The 21,261-nt window shown below is 29.1% G+C and overlaps 1 protein-coding gene across 1 annotated transcript; it reads right to left on the bottom strand.

Moving 5' to 3' along the window:
• Positions 1-1,254: 1,254 nt before the first annotated feature.
• Positions 1,255-1,932, bottom strand: LOC126891932 (uncharacterized). Its single transcript, XM_050661283.1, has one exon. The coding sequence runs from the start codon at positions 1,930-1,932 to the stop codon at positions 1,255-1,257; it is 678 nt and encodes a 225-aa protein (XP_050517240.1).
• Positions 1,933-21,261: the final 19,329 nt, after the last annotated feature.

Raw genomic sequence — 21,261 nt, forward strand, 5'->3', positions numbered from 1 at the left:
TGTTATGTGTTAATTTATTTATTTATTTTTAAAAACTATTCTCAAGTAAGTGCCTACACCCTACCATTAACTTCCTCTCTGAACATATTCCATCATACAATGACTCAAACAAAATAACCTTGCCTCTTGATGATCTTTTTACAATTTTTATTATTTTACAGTTTTTAACCACTCTCTTTTTACAATTTTTTAGCATTTTTCATCTAATTAGCCTTCTTACAATTCTATACATTTCACAGATTTCAGGGTGTTTGGCACCTACAATTTTTACTAAATTTGTGACATCCCTTAGTCCTTTGACCGGGAACAGGACATTTTAATTTAATTTAATTAAATTCTTTCCTATTTGTCATTTCCTATACTTTGACCCCTGCCCATATCGCAAAACATCGGCGAGCAAAGACCATCACATTAGTATAAGAGTCTACAATAAAGTGATTTCAAACTTAGCTACATTTAAAACACATCCACTTGAGCATTGTCTTTCTCCTGTCTCACACAACATCCTTTGTTTCACAGCACGCATCTACCTTCAGGATCCATTTAAATTTCAAAAATTTACTGTGTTTTGACCTACGTAACATGTCTGTTTGCCCTATACCTCTCCCAGCTAATCTATTAGCATAAGTTGGACGTATTAACATGTTAACAACTAAGTGGCAACGCATCCCTTGTAACGGCATGTAAGTAGATCAGAGCAATATTACTATCTATTATTATTATTTTTTGAAATTTGGAAGCATATCTAATTGTGATTAATATTTTCATTAGTTTTTATTTAAAAAATTTTTCAACAAATATTCATAAACTGCAAGCACCTATTTGCTGATGCATGCTTATGAGTATCTGTTATTCATAAGTGTGCATTTGTATGTATCGAATTTCTGAAATGTCAACAGTTGCAAACCTTTATTTCAAAAAAATGTTTTCGGGTTTAGCTTTCTGTTAACATTTGTGTAACCAGACAATGTTCTAACTCTGGTTTTCTTTAATTGTAGCATTTAACTACTTGTAACGCCGACCTGAAGATGATCTGAATAATGTAGAGATCGAAACCGGTCGTCAAAGTATAATTAAATGATTGTGAGTAAGTCTTTGTTTCATTACTACATTTAAATTTATCCAATTTACCACTTACCAAATAAACCATAATAGCATCCCAATGTTCAGTCGGTAGTTGAACTGATTTTAAAGCAAATAAATGCTTTTTAACTGAATCTATCATGCTTCTAAGACCTAATGCAGATTCTTTATTTAAATTTTCAATCTCAAAAGAGCTTTTAAATGATTGTTTACTAACATCCGAGAGTTGTCAAATCTGTTGCATAGAGTCTGACATGCAGAATTGTAATTTTGTGCAGAAAAATCTAAACTTTGTATAATTTTCAATGCATCATCTTTTAAACTCGCACGTAAATAATGATATTTTTGAATATCTGCCAATACTTTATTATTATGAATTAACCCTTCAAAAGTATCTTTAAACTCAATCCACTTCAAATAGTCTCCATGAAAGACAGGTAACTGAATAGAAGGTAATTTGACACCTTCTAATCCACTATATTCATGGTTTATATCTAACCTTTTCGACTGTGAACTGGATAAATCGGAACATTTTCTTTTTAACATCGTTCTTGCTCTAGACAAAGTTTTTGAAAATATAGTATCTAATCGTTGTCTTTTCGCATACTCTTGTTGAATATCTTGATTCTGACAATTTAATTCAATTGACATTTGGATTTCATCAAATTCAGTAAACAAACTTTCAGTTCTTTCTGTATTCAATTCTATCTGCGAAAAATGGTCTTCGCTTAAATCATTAATCGCGATATTTGTCATCGACCCTATAAATTCAATAAAATTGTTTAATCTTTGTTCAATTATATCTCTTTTGCGATATAATTGACGAAAATCAGCAGCTTTCATAGGCATTTTTAGCTTTATATTAATCAAAATACGTAGCAAATAATATTATTTAATTGTATGAACTCAAAAATCAACGCTAATCAATCAAGTAATAAAAGTCAAATCTAAATCTGTATTTTATCTAATAGTCAAACAAAGGATAAACAAAGAACAATCAAGATAATAAATGGAAAAACCTCACATTTAATTCAATCGGCAGAGCGGATCCAATCTCGCTGAATCATAAATTCTTCAAAAACCAATAATCTTCATACTCATCTGGATCTATGTCTCACTCATCGGGTTCGATCGGACCAAATTTTATGCTTCTCGGGCTCGAATGTACCAAATTTTATGGACAAACTTCTGATAGAATGGACTGTAATATATTAAAAACTTCTTGTATTCACCTTAAAAAAATAATTACAATTGCTAAAAATGTGATTTATAATTACGACAATCAATCTAATAATTTTTATGACAATCTGACAAATATGTTGTGTATTTTTTGATGCTTGTTTTTTCCCGTCATTGAGCAAGGGCGGAACTGTCTATCCAATAATAAATAATACTTTTCGTCCAATGTATATAGTGGAATAATAGGAGAACATGTGATAGGACCGTATTTTTTTAATGGCCATTTAAGAGGATCGGTACGTATTTTCGGCTGCAATGCTATTCAAATGGGGATTCATTTTTTTCAAATCCTGAGAAAACTAATAAGTATTTTTGAAAAATTTAAACGCAGAATGAAAGATTGCGTTATTAGCGAGGGCCGAAAGTCCCTGAGAACTTCTATAATGTTTATTTTAATAAGTTACAGGGGTGAAAAAACTAAGAGAAAATTTAGTGTGATTTTTAATTTCAAATATCTCATTCAAAATAAACTTTTTATTTATTCTAAGGAACTTTCTGCCCTCGGTAATAATTTAGTCTTTCATTCTGCGTTTAAATTTTTCAAAAATATTTATTGGTTTTTTCAGGATTTGAAAAAAATGAACACAATGCCGTGGTAATATTTTCCAAATCTGTCTTTGTCTTACAACGCACTCAACCGAATATAATATTGTCAGCATATATTGTCAGTCAGACACTGACAATCAGTGACAATTTTAAATATTTGACATTGCATCGGGAATATTTTGAGAAATTGATTAAATATTATTGATATATAGTGTATTTGATAAGTAATTGATTTAAGACGTGAACTTAATAAAAAGTTATTTATTGTGTATTATTTGTGGAAGATCCAAGCAGAGAATACATCAGATATATCCTGTGATCCAAGTATTTTGTTGTTAGAGATGTTCAAAATTGTAAGCGTTCCAAAATAACAACATATTATTAAAAAATCACTTTAACACTTTTCCTCTTTTCTCGATTGATTATTAGTTTTTTTTGTACAAATAAATTATTACAATCACTGAAAACATAGTTAGTGAAAAAATTATCACATTTATTAACTGAATTAATAATTTGCAATTATAAAAATAACAGTTATCCAAGAACATTCAAAAGCCACCTCTTTAAATTAATTATGACATTTTCAAGTAGAATGACATTCTAGTAATGTTTACATATCCACACCAGTGTGAATTTTACTACACGTAATTTTCCGTGTAAAGACAGAAAAAGTAGGGATACACGTAAAATATTTGCGAATTATGTACCCATAGCCTTAAATGGACAAAAGTTTCTAAGATTTTTACGAAGAGACTTTTGGATACTTTTGAAAATATCCCTTTAAATATTAGAAGAACAATGTTTCTGCAGCTAGACGTTGCTCCAGCACATTACACGCGTAATGTTAGATAATATTTAGACAGAAAATTTCCCGGAAAGTAGACAGGTAGGGGTGGTGCTGTCAATTGGCCGTCTAGATCACCTGGGTTAACATCAATGGACTTTTTTGGAGGATATATTAAAAGCTTGGTTTATCTAACTCCACCTACAACCACTGAAGACATGAAAACGCGTATTCGTAATTTGTTTGTAACAGTTACTCCAGAAATGTTAAGAAAAGTAAAACAAAATTTTGAACACAGAGTGAGGTTATATATTGAAGAAAATGGACACCATTTTGAACATTTAATGTAAATTAATTTTTTCCAGTGTGTTTTGTTTAACTTTATGTAATAAAGTGTAACTAATTAATTTCAAGAATAGTGCATTTTCAAAAAAACGCAAATAAATCGAAAATTATCAAAGATAGGTATAGGGATTGTTTAATAAAATAATATTATTTTTTGATTAGAATTCAAAATTAAAGTAAAATACAGGGCAACCCATTTAAGTTAAGAAAAGAATTATACAAAATATTGTACAGCATTGAACTTCAGATTGCGTACACTCTGTAGATGTTTCAAATGGTAATTATTCTGATGTAAAGCATGGACAGTTGACAATTAACTGAAAAAAGACGTTAATTAAAATCCATGCGTTAACGTGTAATTAATTAATTTCGCGAATAGTACATTTTTCAGAAAAATCCAATTAAATCGAGACCTGTCAAAAATAGGTATAGGGAATGTTGAATAAAGTAACATTATTTTGTTCCGTAGAATTCAAAATTAAAGTAAAATATAGGTTGTACCATTTAAAAATATAAAACTTTATATTATTACGCCAAATTGGAACACCCTGTATATATTTCACAAATTTTAATTTGTAGCCGGTACTGATCTACGTATTCCCACGAAAGGAATTTTCAACGAAAACTTTTCGTTTATAAATTTGCAAAAGTCTGTGTGTTATTGCGTTGCCGCTCCTGCAATACTTAGAGCAGGTGTATCGATGGATTCTTATGTAGTTTTGCCTTCTGAATCGAAATCTGAAAACGGCATTTCGATATATCTAACCGTCTTCGAGATAATCGACCTCAAAATCTAAAATGTGACGTCACAATCCGGTTATCTCCTACAGACGCACTAAACGTCAGCTCAAATGGTTGATTAGGAAGTAGGCTACTTTTTTTTTAAATCTCGATTTGCCAAGCATAGGTTATTTACATTTGAGTTTGACACTTCGTGAATGTCAAACTAAATTTTAAATTAAGTATTAATAAAACATCAATACATTTGATAGTGAATTTAATTATTATATAAAATAAATAAGATGTTCAAAAATACAATTTGAGTATAAATATTTTAAAAGCAATAATTTATTAACAGTTTTAAAAAGGTTTATACCAGTATAAATACGACCTCCCCTTTATGATAAATGGACTGTTCCATTTACTATAAAATTAAAATATTATGTATACCTAGTCGTTCCCTAAACTGGACACAACTGGCTAGTGATTGTAGAAGGTAATTTTTTTGTTTTTTGAGAATTTTGCCGAAATTGGCAAAATTACTAATTATTTAGTAATAGCTATTAACTATTTAGAAATTATTTTTTTGTCGAATTGGCAAAATTATTGACTAAAATCACTAGCCAGTATTGTGTCTGTGTATATCCTTCTAATGGAAAAAAATATTTGAAGATTTTTCTCAAATTATGGATACCAAGAACATTTTCATTTATAACTCTTTTATTTTTAATTTGACAAATAAAAGTTATTCTTCATAAAAAGCTCTTCTTGTTCTAAGATTTATGATGCAACCGTGTCCCAAAAGTAGGGGAACGGTCGAATATTTCGCGAATTAAACATCGGATGGAAAAACTGAAAAATACGTGTTCAATAATTTTCAAAAATCTATCCAATGACACCAAACACCAACTCGCACTACACCCCCTGGAGGTGGGGTGGGGGGTAACTTTAAAATCTTAAATGGAAACCCCTAGGTTTTCTTGCAGATTTGCATTCGCTACATAAAAGTAAGTAACTTTTATGCAAGACATTTTTTCGAACTGTGGATAGATGGCGCTATAATTGGGAAAAATAATTTATAATGATAACATAGGTAAATTATAGAAACGGTCTAATATCTCGAGAAATACACTAACAAATAAGAAACCAAAAAACATGTTTTTAATATTTTTCTAGAACCTATCGATAAACACTAAACATGACCCTCCAACCCACCCCCTGGAGATGGGGTGGGGGTAACTTTAAAATCTTAAATAGCAACCCCCACTTTTTATTGCAGATTCGAATTCGTTATGAAAAATTAAGCAACATTTATTCGAAACATTTTTTAAAAATGCTGATAGATGGCGCTAATAAATCGTATTTTTCCAATTAAAGCTCCATCTATCAACAATTCTAAAAATGTTTCGAATAAATGTTGCTTAGTTTTTCATGACAAATCCGAATCTGTAATAAAAAGTGGGGGTTACTATTTAATATTTTAAAGTTACCCCCCACCCTAACTCCAGGGGGGTGGGTTGGAGGGACATGTTTATTGTTATTCGATAGGTTTTCAAAAAGTATTAAAAAAATTTGCTTGGTTTCTCATTTGGAAGTGTATTTCTCGAGATATTAGACCGTTTCTCTAATTTACCCATGGTATCAGGATAAATTGTTTTTCCCAATTATAGCGCCATCTATCCACAGTTCGAAAAAATGTCTTGAATAAAAGTTGCTTACTTTTACGTAACGAATCCAAATCTGCAAGAAAATCTAGGGGTTTCCATTTGAGATTTTAAAGTTACCCCCCACCCCACCTCCAGGGGGTGTAGTGGAGGTTGGTGTTTGATGTCATTGGATAGATTTTTGAAAATGATTGAACACATATTTTTCAGTTTTTCGATCCGATGTTCAGTTCACGAAATATTCGACCGTTCCACTACTTTTGGGACACCTTGTATAAAATTTTATTAATTTTATACGAGATATATAAAAAATATAAATTTCGATCAAGAGTAAACTACCTTTATAGTCCATAACATTTAAATTAGAATGATATAATTGCACATTAAAATATAATTATTAATTCTAAACTACTTTTCATAATAGAAATTTTCCATTTTATGAATTAAAATACGTAAATATACAAAGTTTTCGTTATGACAATGCTCGCATTTTCAGCTTGTTAATATCTATAGCCGTTTTTTCCGGTAGGCTCCGTCCCGTTGGCTTATTTACAAATGCTCCTATACTACGGCACCAGAGTGCTGAAATCGGTTAGCCTTTGAAATATACTATTACCCTACAAACCCTCATTGATTTCGGCACCTATAAAATTATAAGACATCTATTAAATTTTGGTGTAAGTTTTTATTGCAATTAATATTAAAGTAAGTATTGTATATTTATATTTCAAGTTATTGCTTGAAAAACAGGAATAGAAATGTCTTTTCTTTTCTGAAAAATTTCTTTGGCAGAGCCAATTCGACAGACTTGTTTGTGATTGATTGCAGACTCATAGTCATAAAATTCTTATTTCATACCATATGTTGGTACTACAATATTATTTTTATAGATACATAGGTACATTTTGTTGCTTTACTTTTATGTTTTTTATAGAAATGTCTAAACTGCAATAAACCTAGCGTAGATGGATAGATAGATAGATAGATAGATAGATAGATAGATAGCTAGATAGACAGATAGATAGATAGATAGATAGATAGATAGATAGATAGATAGATAGATAGATAGATAGATAGATAGATAGATAGATAGATAGATAGATAGATAGATAGATAGATAGATAGATAGATAGATAGATAGATAGATAGATAGATAGATAGATAGATAGATAGATAGATAGATAGATAGATAGATAGATAGATAGATAGATAGATAGATAGATAGATAGATAGATAGATAGATAGATAGATAGATAGATAGATAGATAGATAGATAGATAGATAGATAGATAGATAGATAGATAGATAGATAGATAGATAGATAGATAGATAGATAGATAGATAGATAGATAGATAGATAGATAGATAGATAGATAGATAGATAGATAGATAGATAGATAGATAGATAGATAGATAGATAGATAGATAGATAGATAGATAGATAGATAGATAGATAGATAGATAGATAGATAGATAGATAGATAGATAGATAGATAGATAGATAGATAGATAGATAGATAGATAGATAGATAGATAGATAGATAGATAGATAGATAGATAGATAGATAGATAGATAGATAGATAGATAGATAGATAGATAGATAGATAGATAGATAGATAGATAGATAGATAGATAGATAGATAGATAGATAGATAGATAGATAGATAGATAGATAGATAGATAGATAGATAGATAGATAGATAGATAGATAGATAGATAGATAGATAGATAGATAGATAGATAGATAGATAGATAGATAGATAGATAGATAGATAGATAGATAGATAGATAGATAGATAGATAGATAGATAGATAGATAGATAGATAGATAGATAGATAGATAGATAGATAGATAGATAGATAGATAGATAGATAGATAGATAGATAGATAGATAGATAGATAGATAGATAGATAGATAGATAGATAGATAGATAGATAGATAGATAGATAGATAGATAGATAGATAGATAGATAGATAGATAGATAGATAGATAGATAGATAGATAGATAGATAGATAGATAGATAGATAGATAGATAGATAGATAGATAGATAGATAGATAGATAGATAGATAGATAGATAGATAGATAGATAGATAGATAGATAGATAGATAGATAGATAGATAGATAGATAGATAGATAGATAGATAGATAGATAGATAGATAGATAGATAGATAGATAGATAGATAGATAGATAGATAGATAGATAGATAGATAGATAGATAGATAGATAGATAGATAGATAGATAGATAGATAGATAGATAGATAGATAGATAGATAGATAGATAGATAGATAGATAGATAGATAGATAGATAGATAGATAGATAGATAGATAGATAGATAGATAGATAGATAGATAGATAGATAGATAGATAGATAGATAGATAGATAGATAGATAGATAGATAGATAGATAGATAGATAGATAGATAGATAGATAGATAGATAGATAGATAGATAGATAGATAGATAGATAGATAGATAGATAGATAGATAGATAGATAGATAGATAGATAGATAGATAGATAGATAGATAGATAGATAGATAGATAGATAGATAGATAGATAGATAGATAGATAGATAGATAGATAGATAGATAGATAGATAGATAGATAGATAGATAGATAGATAGATAGATAGATAGATAGATAGATAGATAGATAGATAGATAGATAGATAGATAGATAGATAGATAGATAGATAGATAGATAGATAGATAGATAGATAGATAGATAGATAGATAGATAGATAGATAGATAGATAGATAGATAGATAGATAGATAGATAGATAGATAGATAGATAGATAGATAGATAGATAGATAGATAGATAGATAGATAGATAGATAGATAGATAGATAGATAGATAGATAGATAGATAGATAGATAGATAGATAGATAGATAGATAGATAGATAGATAGATAGATAGATAGATAGATAGATAGATAGATAGATAGATAGATAGATAGATAGATAGATAGATAGATAGATAGATAGATAGATAGATAGATAGATAGATAGATAGATAGATAGATAGATAGATAGATAGATAGATAGATAGATAGATAGATAGATAGATAGATAGATAGATAGATAGATAGATAGATAGATAGATAGATAGATAGATAGATAGATAGATAGATAGATAGATAGATAGATAGATAGATAGATAGATAGATAGATAGATAGATAGATAGATAGATAGATAGATAGATAGATAGATAGATAGATAGATAGATAGATAGATAGATAGATAGATAGATAGATAGATAGATAGATAGATAGATAGATAGATAGATAGATAGATAGATAGATAGATAGATAGATAGATAGATAGATAGATAGATAGATAGATAGATAGATAGATAGATAGATAGATAGATAGATAGATAGATAGATAGATAGATAGATAGATAGATAGATAGATAGATAGATAGATAGATAGATAGATAGATAGATAGATAGATAGATAGATAGATAGATAGATAGATAGATAGATAGATAGATAGATAGATAGATAGATAGATAGATAGATAGATAGATAGATAGATAGATAGATAGATAGATAGATAGATAGATAGATAGATAGATAGATAGATAGATAGATAGATAGATAGATAGATAGATAGATAGATAGATAGATAGATAGATAGATAGATAGATAGATAGATAGATAGATAGATAGATAGATAGATAGATAGATAGATAGATAGATAGATAGATAGATAGATAGATAGATAGATAGATAGATAGATAGATAGATAGATAGATAGATAGATAGATAGATAGATAGATAGATAGATAGATAGATAGATAGATAGATAGATAGATAGATAGATAGATAGATAGATAGATAGATAGATAGATAGATAGATAGATAGATAGATAGATAGATAGATAGATAGATAGATAGATAGATAGATAGATAGATAGATAGATAGATAGATAGATAGATAGATAGATAGATAGATAGATAGATAGATAGATAGATAGATAGATAGATAGATAGATAGATAGATAGATAGATAGATAGATAGATAGATAGATAGATAGATAGATAGATAGATAGATAGATAGATAGATAGATAGATAGATAGATAGATAGATAGATAGATAGATAGATAGATAGATAGATAGATAGATAGATAGATAGATAGATAGATAGATAGATAGATAGATAGATAGATAGATAGATAGATAGATAGATAGATAGATAGATAGATAGATAGATAGATAGATAGATAGATAGATAGATAGATAGATAGATAGATAGATAGATAGATAGATAGATAGATAGATAGATAGATAGATAGATAGATAGATAGATAGATAGATAGATAGATAGATAGATAGATAGATAGATAGATAGATAGATAGATAGATAGATAGATAGATAGATAGATAGATAGATAGATAGATAGATAGATAGATAGATAGATAGATAGATAGATAGATAGATAGATAGATAGATAGATAGATAGATAGATAGATAGATAGATAGATAGATAGATAGATAGATAGATAGATAGATAGATAGATAGATAGATAGATAGATAGATAGATAGATAGATAGATAGATAGATAGATAGATAGATAGATAGATAGATAGATAGATAGATAGATAGATAGATAGATAGATAGATAGATAGATAGATAGATAGATAGATAGATAGATAGATAGATAGATAGATAGATAGATAGATAGATAGATAGATAGATAGATAGATAGATAGATAGATAGATAGATAGATAGATAGATAGATAGATAGATAGATAGATAGATAGATAGATAGATAGATAGATAGATAGATAGATAGATAGATAGATAGATAGATAGATAGATAGATAGATAGATAGATAGATAGATAGATAGATAGATAGATAGATAGATAGATAGATAGATAGATAGATAGATAGATAGATAGATAGATAGATAGATAGATAGATAGATAGATAGATAGATAGATAGATAGATAGATAGATAGATAGATAGATAGATAGATAGATAGATAGATAGATAGATAGATAGATAGATAGATAGATAGATAGATAGATAGATAGATAGATAGATAGATAGATAGATAGATAGATAGATAGATAGATAGATAGATAGATAGATAGATAGATAGATAGATAGATAGATAGATAGATAGATAGATAGATAGATAGATAGATAGATAGATAGATAGATAGATAGATAGATAGATAGATAGATAGATAGATAGATAGATAGATAGATAGATAGATAGATAGATAGATAGATAGATAGATAGATAGATAGATAGATAGATAGATAGATAGATAGATAGATAGATAGATAGATAGATAGATAGATAGATAGATAGATAGATAGATAGATAGATAGATAGATAGATAGATAGATAGATAGATAGATAGATAGATAGATAGATAGATAGATAGATAGATAGATAGATAGATAGATAGATAGATAGATAGATAGATAGATAGATAGATAGATAGATAGATAGATAGATAGATAGATAGATAGATAGATAGATAGATAGATAGATAGATAGATAGATAGATAGATAGATAGATAGATAGATAGATAGATAGATAGATAGATAGATAGATAGATAGATAGATAGATAGATAGATAGATAGATAGATAGATAGATAGATAGATAGATAGATAGATAGATAGATAGATAGATAGATAGATAGATAGATAGATAGATAGATAGATAGATAGATAGATAGATAGATAGATAGATAGATAGATAGATAGATAGATAGATAGATAGATAGATAGATAGATAGATAGATAGATAGATAGATAGATAGATAGATAGATAGATAGATAGATAGATAGATAGATAGATAGATAGATAGATAGATAGATAGATAGATAGATAGATAGATAGATAGATAGATAGATAGATAGATAGATAGATAGATAGATAGATAGATAGATAGATAGATAGATAGATAGATAGATAGATAGATAGATAGATAGATAGATAGATAGATAGATAGATAGATAGATAGATAGATAGATAGATAGATAGATAGATAGATAGATAGATAGATAGATAGATAGATAGATAGATAGATAGATAGATAGATAGATAGATAGATAGATAGATAGATAGATAGATAGATAGATAGATAGATAGATAGATAGATAGATAGATAGATAGATAGATAGATAGATAGATAGATAGATAGATAGATAGATAGATAGATAGATAGATAGATAGATAGATAGATAGATAGATAGATAGATAGATAGATAGATAGATAGATAGATAGATAGATAGATAGATAGATAGATAGATAGATAGATAGATAGATAGATAGATAGATAGATAGATAGATAGATAGATAGATAGATAGATAGATAGATAGATAGATAGATAGATAGATAGATAGATAGATAGATAGATAGATAGATAGATAGATAGATAGATAGATAGATAGATAGATAGATAGATAGATAGATAGATAGATAGATAGATAGATAGATAGATAGATAGATAGATAGATAGATAGATAGATAGATAGATAGATAGATAGATAGATAGATAGATAGATAGATAGATAGATAGATAGATAGATAGATAGATAGATAGATAGATAGATAGATAGATAGATAGATAGATAGATAGATAGATAGATAGATAGATAGATAGATAGATAGATAGATAGATAGATAGATAGATAGATAGATAGATAGATAGATAGATAGATAGATAGATAGATAGATAGATAGATAGATAGATAGATAGATAGATAGATAGATAGATAGATAGATAGATAGATAGATAGATAGATAGATAGATAGATAGATAGATAGATAGATAGATAGATAGATAGATAGATAGATAGATAGATAGATAGATAGATAGATAGATAGATAGATAGATAGATAGATAGATAGATAGATAGATAGATAGATAGATAGATAGATAGATAGATAGATAGATAGATAGATAGATAGATAGATAGATAGATAGATAGATAGATAGATAGATAGATAGATAGATAGATAGATAGATAGATAGATAGATAGATAGATAGATAGATAGATAGATAGATAGATAGATAGATAGATAGATAGATAGATAGATAGATAGATAGATAGATAGATAGATAGATAGATAGATAGATAGATAGATAGATAGATAGATAGATAGATAGATAGATAGATAGATAGATAGATAGATAGATAGATAGATAGATAGATAGATAGATAGATAGATAGATAGATAGATAGATAGATAGATAGATAGATAGATAGATAGATAGATAGATAGATAGATAGATAGATAGATAGATAGATAGATAGATAGATAGATAGATAGATAGATAGATAGATAGATAGATAGATAGATAGATAGATAGATAGATAGATAGATAGATAGATAGATAGATAGATAGATAGATAGATAGATAGATAGATAGATAGATAGATAGATAGATAGATAGATAGATAGATAGATAGATAGATAGATAGATAGATAGATAGATAGATAGATAGATAGATAGATAGATAGATAGATAGATAGATAGATAGATAGATAGATAGATAGATAGATAGATAGATAGATAGATAGATAGATAGATAGATAGATAGATAGATAGATAGATAGATAGATAGATAGATAGATAGATAGATAGATAGATAGATAGATAGATAGATAGATAGATAGATAGATAGATAGATAGATAGATAGATAGATAGATAGATAGATAGATAGATAGATAGATAGATAGATAGATAGATAGATAGATAGATAGATAGATAGATAGATAGATAGATAGATAGATAGATAGATAGATAGATAGATAGATAGATAGATAGATAGATAGATAGATAGATAGATAGATAGATAGATAGATAGATAGATAGATAGATAGATAGATAGATAGATAGATAGATAGATAGATAGATAGATAGATAGATAGATAGATAGATAGATAGATAGATAGATAGATAGATAGATAGATAGATAGATAGATAGATAGATAGATAGATAGATAGATAGATAGATAGATAGATAGATAGATAGATAGATAGATAGATAGATAGATAGATAGATAGATAGATAGATAGATAGATAGATAGATAGATAGATAGATAGATAGATAGATAGATAGATAGATAGATAGATAGATAGATAGATAGATAGATAGATAGATAGATAGATAGATAGATAGATAGATAGATAGATAGATAGATAGATAGATAGATAGATAGATAGATAGATAGATAGATAGATAGATAGATAGATAGATAGATAGATAGATAGATAGATAGATAGATAGATAGATAGATAGATAGATAGATAGATAGATAGATAGATAGATAGATAGATAGATAGATAGATAGATAGATAGATAGATAGATAGATAGATAGATAGATAGATAGATAGATAGATAGATAGATAGATAGATAGATAGATAGATAGATAGATAGATAGATAGATAGATAGATAGATAGATAGATAGATAGATAGATAGATAGATAGATAGATAGATAGATAGATAGATAGATAGATAGATAGATAGATAGATAGATAGATAGATAGATAGATAGATAGATAGATAGATAGATAGATAGATAGATAGATAGATAGATAGATAGATAGATAGATAGATAGATAGATAGATAGATAGATAGATAGATAGATAGATAGATAGATAGATAGATAGATAGATAGATAGATAGATAGATAGATAGATAGATAGATAGATAGATAGATAGATAGATAGATAGATAGATAGATAGATAGATAGATAGATAGATAGATAGATAGATAGATAGATAGATAGATAGATAGATAGATAGATAGATAGATAGATAGATAGATAGATAGATAGATAGATAGATAGATAGATAGATAGATAGATAGATAGATAGATAGATAGATAGATAGATAGATAGATAGATAGATAGATAGATAGATAGATAGATAGATAGATAGATAGATAGATAGATAGATAGATAGATAGATAGATAGATAGATAGATAGATAGATAGATAGATAGATAGATAGATAGATAGATAGATAGATAGATAGATAGATAGATAGATAGATAGATAGATAGATAGATAGATAGATAGATAGATAGATAGATAGATAGATAGATAGATAGATAGATAGATAGATAGATAGATAGATAGATAGATAGATAGATAGATAGATAGATAGATAGATAGATAGATAGATAGATAGATAGATAGATAGATAGATAGATAGATAGATAGATATATAGATATATAGATATATAGATATATAGATAGATAGATATATAGATAGATATATAGATAGATAGATAGATAGATAGATAGATAGATAGATAGATAGATAGATAGATAGATAGATAGATAGATAGATAGATAGATAGATAGATAGATAGATAGATAGATAGATAGATAGATAGATAGGTAGATATTTTTGTTTATTGTTAGATTTTCTATAGGGACCAAATTATAGGGGGTAACAACTTTTCAAATTGACATCCTATATAATACTTATTCACGCACATACATACATACATACATAGGTATATATTGAAACCAACTTAAATTAATTTACAAATACTGAAATTGACAAAAAACTAAATGCTAATACTAAATACTAATACTAAATACTAATAAATAAACTAACACTCTTCTATCATGTAAAATTTGAAGTTTTCGGCATGAATCCGTATTGGGAAAAAACCGTTGGAATAGGAAATTTTCAAGCTTAATCTTAATTGATTATTTTTATTTTCGTGCCGAAACCCATTTTATGGTGATTGCTATAACTACTCTTATGTACTTACTGGTGGTAGGGGAGCCCAAGCGGGGATTTTTGCAGTTACTCGAGCGCGTCAGATTATTACATGGGGAGAAAACTGGTACCCTCCAGATGTACCTCTACCATATATTAACCCTTAACACAGGGAAGTTCGTTAAGGGGGGCCCGAAAAAAAATATATCCCTAAAAATACTAGAAATTGTCAGAATAAGATTAGGTACAAGATTAAGAACATCCAAAAGAGTGTATATTTCAAAAATCTGACGATTTGAGCGGGGCGTAAGAAAATGGGTGAGTCAAAAAGTTTCACAAAAAAAGCGAATATTTCGGGAAATGAACATAAAATCGAAAAACTAAAAAATACCTTTTCAATATTTTTCAAAAATCTATCGAATGGTAATAAACATGACCCCCACGTTGAGTGGTGGGGGGTAAATTTAAAATTTTAAATAAAAACCCCGCGATATTTCGCAAAATGAACATCAGATTGAAAAACTGCAGAAAATACACTTTCAAAATGTTTTTGAAAAATCTATCGAATGGTATCGAAAAAACTTTGGTTATGGGGGGTTGGTTATGGTTATGGTTGTGGGGGTTACTTTAAAATCTTAAATGGGACCCCAAAATTTTTATTGTAGATTTGGATTCTTTGCTTAAAAATAAGTAACTTTTATTCGAGACATTTTTTGAATTATGGATAGATGGCGCTATAATCGGAAAAAACAATTGTTGGAAAAGGAAAATTAAATTAAAAAATGAGAAGTCCCCACTAAAATGGAAAATTTTGCTGAACTTTTTTTGGTTTTAGGACCTAATAATCACAACCCAATAGGTCCCCATAATGCTCGAGTGACTGCAAATTTAGCATACTTTGCACCCCTACCATGAGGCTAAAAAGCATTTGCGTCGATTGCGTTTATTGTGACTGTGCAAGTTCGGAAAAGCCATAGGCGTAACCAGGGGGGTTTTGGGGGTTATAACCCCCCCATTGGGATGTACTTTGAGCTCTATATGCTTAACACCATACCCCTCGGAGACCTTCTAGTAGTTGTAACCCCCCCTTTCCAGTAGTTGTAACCCCCACCTTAGGATTGTCCTGGTTACGCCTATGGGAAAAGCGACACATGGTTTCATAGCTCAGCAACATTTTTAACACTTTTAATTATGTTGGCCAATTATATTAGTCCTGGTTGCTGGACAAGACCATAGCCCAAAGAAATTATAAGAAGAAAAAGTAATATTAAGGTTATGTTATTAAAAGGTAAACAATTGTATGTAGTAAATAAAATTAATTATTAAAATGCACTACTACAAGCAAAATACAATTAATTAAATTTACTTTTATATAATAATTGCATATCATATCAATATTGTGGAGCAACATATAATTTTTTTTTCTTCATTGATAGTAGATATGAAATATACGTCAATTTGACAATTTCAATTGACAAAGAATTATTTAAGAAAGTTGCAAGATTTCTCCGCTATAGGCGCACGATCGTTTCTCGTATTAATTGGGAATTATTTGTCTGGGGAATATATTTGTAGGGATTATTTTTTTGGATTTTTTATGGGGATATTTTGTGGGGATTTTTTGTCCGGGATTATTTCTGTGGCTTGGTTCTAAAAGGGCCAATGTCAAATTTTTGTTTTTTTGTACAGCTTTCTTTTGCATTTAATATTGACCAAACAAAATGTAAAAAATTGACACTGGCCCTTTTAGCATTAAGCCACATTATGTGACTTGGTGTTAAAATGGCCAATTTCAATTTTTTGCATTTTGTTTGGTCGATATTAAATTCAAAAGAAAGCTGTACAAAAAAACAAAAATTAGAGATTGGCCCTTTTAGAACCAAGCCACAGATTTATCCAATGGTTATTCGTTCTAGCGTTACCTCCAGTACTATAAGGTGCGCGCCATTGCTTGTTTCAATTTTTATTTTATTTATTTCCCCAATAGCTTATTTTGGCTTTTATGTTGTTTTTAAATTTTTCAACTATCAATTATCGCCTATATCTCTGTGTGATCTTTGTTTTTCAATTTTTTATTCTAGTCTGGACTGATAACATAAGTACCTACATTCTTTATGTCGTTGGTCTATATTGAATCTTTTTATCTGTACATTCGTGATTTGTTTTGATATTATAAGTATATCTGCATTAAATTTCTGTTTAATACTATACATTACCAACGAAAATAAAAACAAGTTTTTATATCTTTGTTTGTTATTTTACTAGGATTGATACATTTGCAGATGATGTTGACATAATCGCAAGATCAAGAAGAGAAATGATAGAGGCATTCAATCAAATAGAACGAGCTGCACAAAATAGTGGCCTTAAAATCAACCAGAACAAAACAAAATATATGCAGGTAAGTAAAAACACAGAAATAAGGCAGCCACAAAATATAACAATAGGAGAATACAACATTGAGGGGGTAAAAAACTTTACATACTTGGGATCCCTAGTCACATCTGATAATAACGTAGCAGAGGAAGTGAAGAGGCGAATATTTATTGCCAATAAAAGTTACCATGGCTTAATTCGGCAACTAAGATCAGACAACGTCGCAAGGAACACAAAATGCCAAATATACAAAACCTTAATAAGACCGGTACTCACATACGGCTCAGAAACCTGGACACTCACTAAAAGAGAGGAAACATTGCTAGCCACCTATGAAAGAAAAATCTTGCGACACATATGTAAGGGCACAAAAGAAAATGGAATTTAGCGAAGAAGGTACAACTTTGAACTATACGCAATATACCAGGATCCGGATATAATAACATTCATTAAAATAGGACGGCTGCGTTGGATGGGACATCTGCGTTGGATGGGACATGTAGAAAGAATGGAAGAAGGCGAAATACCAAACAAAATATTCAAACAGATGCCAGTAGGAAAAAGAATAAGAGGAAGACCGAAGCTGAGATATTTAGAACAAATAGAAAATGATATAAAAACCTTAAAAATAAAAAACTGGAGAAAAAAAGCACGAAACAGATCAGAGTGGAGAAGAATCCTGGAACAGGCCAAGACCCAGAAAGGGCTGTCGAGACAATGATGATGATGATGATCAATTTTTTGCAACAATCTTGCTTAGTTTGAATGTAATCGACATATAATATTGCTCATTTTAAAGGTCTTTTCAAGCACTGCAAAAGATATTGGTATCATTATACACCTAAAATCCACCGTTACTCTGATATTTCAAGTTGAATGCACTGATTTGAGCATGCACAAAAAAAACAATCTCTTTTCACCTATCATATTATCTATTTTGTGTTATAAGTAGAAGATTTATGAAGGAACGAATCTCTTTCCTTTTTTATAATCTACAAAAATTTTTTCATATTTTCTTTTAGTTAGATGCATAGTTTTTAAGGTATTCGCAAAAAACCGTCCGAAAAGGTGTCATTTTTCAATGAAAATGGCCAATTTTCAACTACGAATAACTCGAAAAGTATTGAGTTTTAAAAAAAAATTATAGAACAGTTTTTGCTTATAATTAGGTTCTTTAGCCACTGCCGTGGTTATTTGACCAAAAATTTTTCCACCACCTTGGAAGGTGGGAACCGCCCCCAAGATAAAAGCGCCACAGTATATAGGGTAGATTTTGTTTCTTTAACTATTCCCTACTTACTGTGAAAATATAAAGTAAATCGATATACTGGGATAGGATCGAATTCAGAACCAAATACCCTCATTGGCTACCCTATTATACGTATTTCGGAACTTAGTCTCATCCACTAGGTCTGGATCCCGCATATGAAAAAAAAGTTGATTATTAAAGCTGAAAATTTGTTAATAGCTTAAGGGTGTCTAGTCGGACAAACTTTGATATATGGGAACACTGGAACAGGGGAAGTTTTAATTGTGGAACAGGTTAAAAATTTGGAACGGTCAGATCACGAAAACGGCACATGTATTTTGTCCGACAGAACAGACTTAAACTCTCCGAAGAGAGATTAAACTCTCATGCAAAAATCAGACTGCTATTTATCACCAAATGGGCGTTTTAATGAGTGGAACATGTAGAATATGTCAAATGACATGAATTATGACAGGTGATAAATAGCAGTCTGATTTTTGCATGAGGGTTTAATCTCTGTTCGGAGAGTTTAAGTCTATTCTGTCGGACAAAATAAATGTGCCGTTTTCGTGGTCTGACCGTTCCAAATTTTTAACCTGTTCCACAATTAAAACTGCCCCTGTTCCAGTATTCCCATATATCAAGGTTTATCCGACTAGACACCCTTAACCTATTAACAAATTTTCAGCTTGCTATTAATAAACTTTTTTTTCATCTGCGGGATCCAGACCTACACTGACTTCTGCCTCTTCTTACAAACTAGTCGTTAATTGTAATTGTGATGGAACATTTTAATTGTATTGGAATAGTAATAGGAATAGATAGAAATATAAATTATGTGTGTTTTATCTGGCCATTTGACTGACAAAATGTATTGACAATTATTACTGGAAGACGTGATTACCTAATCCCGCCTTTACTGAGGTTATTATAAATGACTAACAATATGATGAAGACCATTTGACTTTTTAACCGGGCGGTGCTCCTCTGCAATATTTTACTTGTTCGTCAATATTTAGACCAACATTTTTTAGGGCAGTTGATTTAGGAGGAGAGGCAGCATTTAATGGCCTCCTCGGTTGCCAGATTTGTCTCCTCTGAATATTTTTGTGTAGACATCTTAAAAGTAAAATTCATAGAACACCACCCGTATTTTTCGAAGATTGAGACAACGGATAGGCAACGTCAACGAATGCCTACGAATAACTCCGCAAATGCTTCGTAATGTGGAAAAACGTTTCGTGCAAACCCTTATCATTGTATGGATGCCGGAGGTCATCACTTTCACCATTTGGTCAACTAAGAAATAAGTAGCCAGCTAAAAATATTAATTTTAAAACGTATTTTTTTAATAAATCAAATGAAGTTTTTAGTGGGGCCGATATGTGAAACAATTGCACATTTAATGATACAAGCATATAATTTGGACCACATATACTACACATATAAAGGTTTAAATTTAGATATGAGGCCATTTCAGATTTTGCCTTTTACAAAAATTGCGGGC

The sequence above is a fragment of the Diabrotica virgifera genome, chromosome 1, assembly GCF_917563875.1.
Source record: "Diabrotica virgifera virgifera chromosome 1, PGI_DIABVI_V3a".
In the NCBI taxonomy this organism is placed as follows: domain Eukaryota; kingdom Metazoa; phylum Arthropoda; class Insecta; order Coleoptera; family Chrysomelidae; genus Diabrotica; species Diabrotica virgifera.

Excerpts from the sequence above, each read along its gene's own strand:
- LOC126891932 (XM_050661283.1), bottom strand. The coding sequence starts at position 1,932 with ATGCCTATGAAAGCTGCTGATTTTCGTCAATTATATCGCAAAAGAGAT.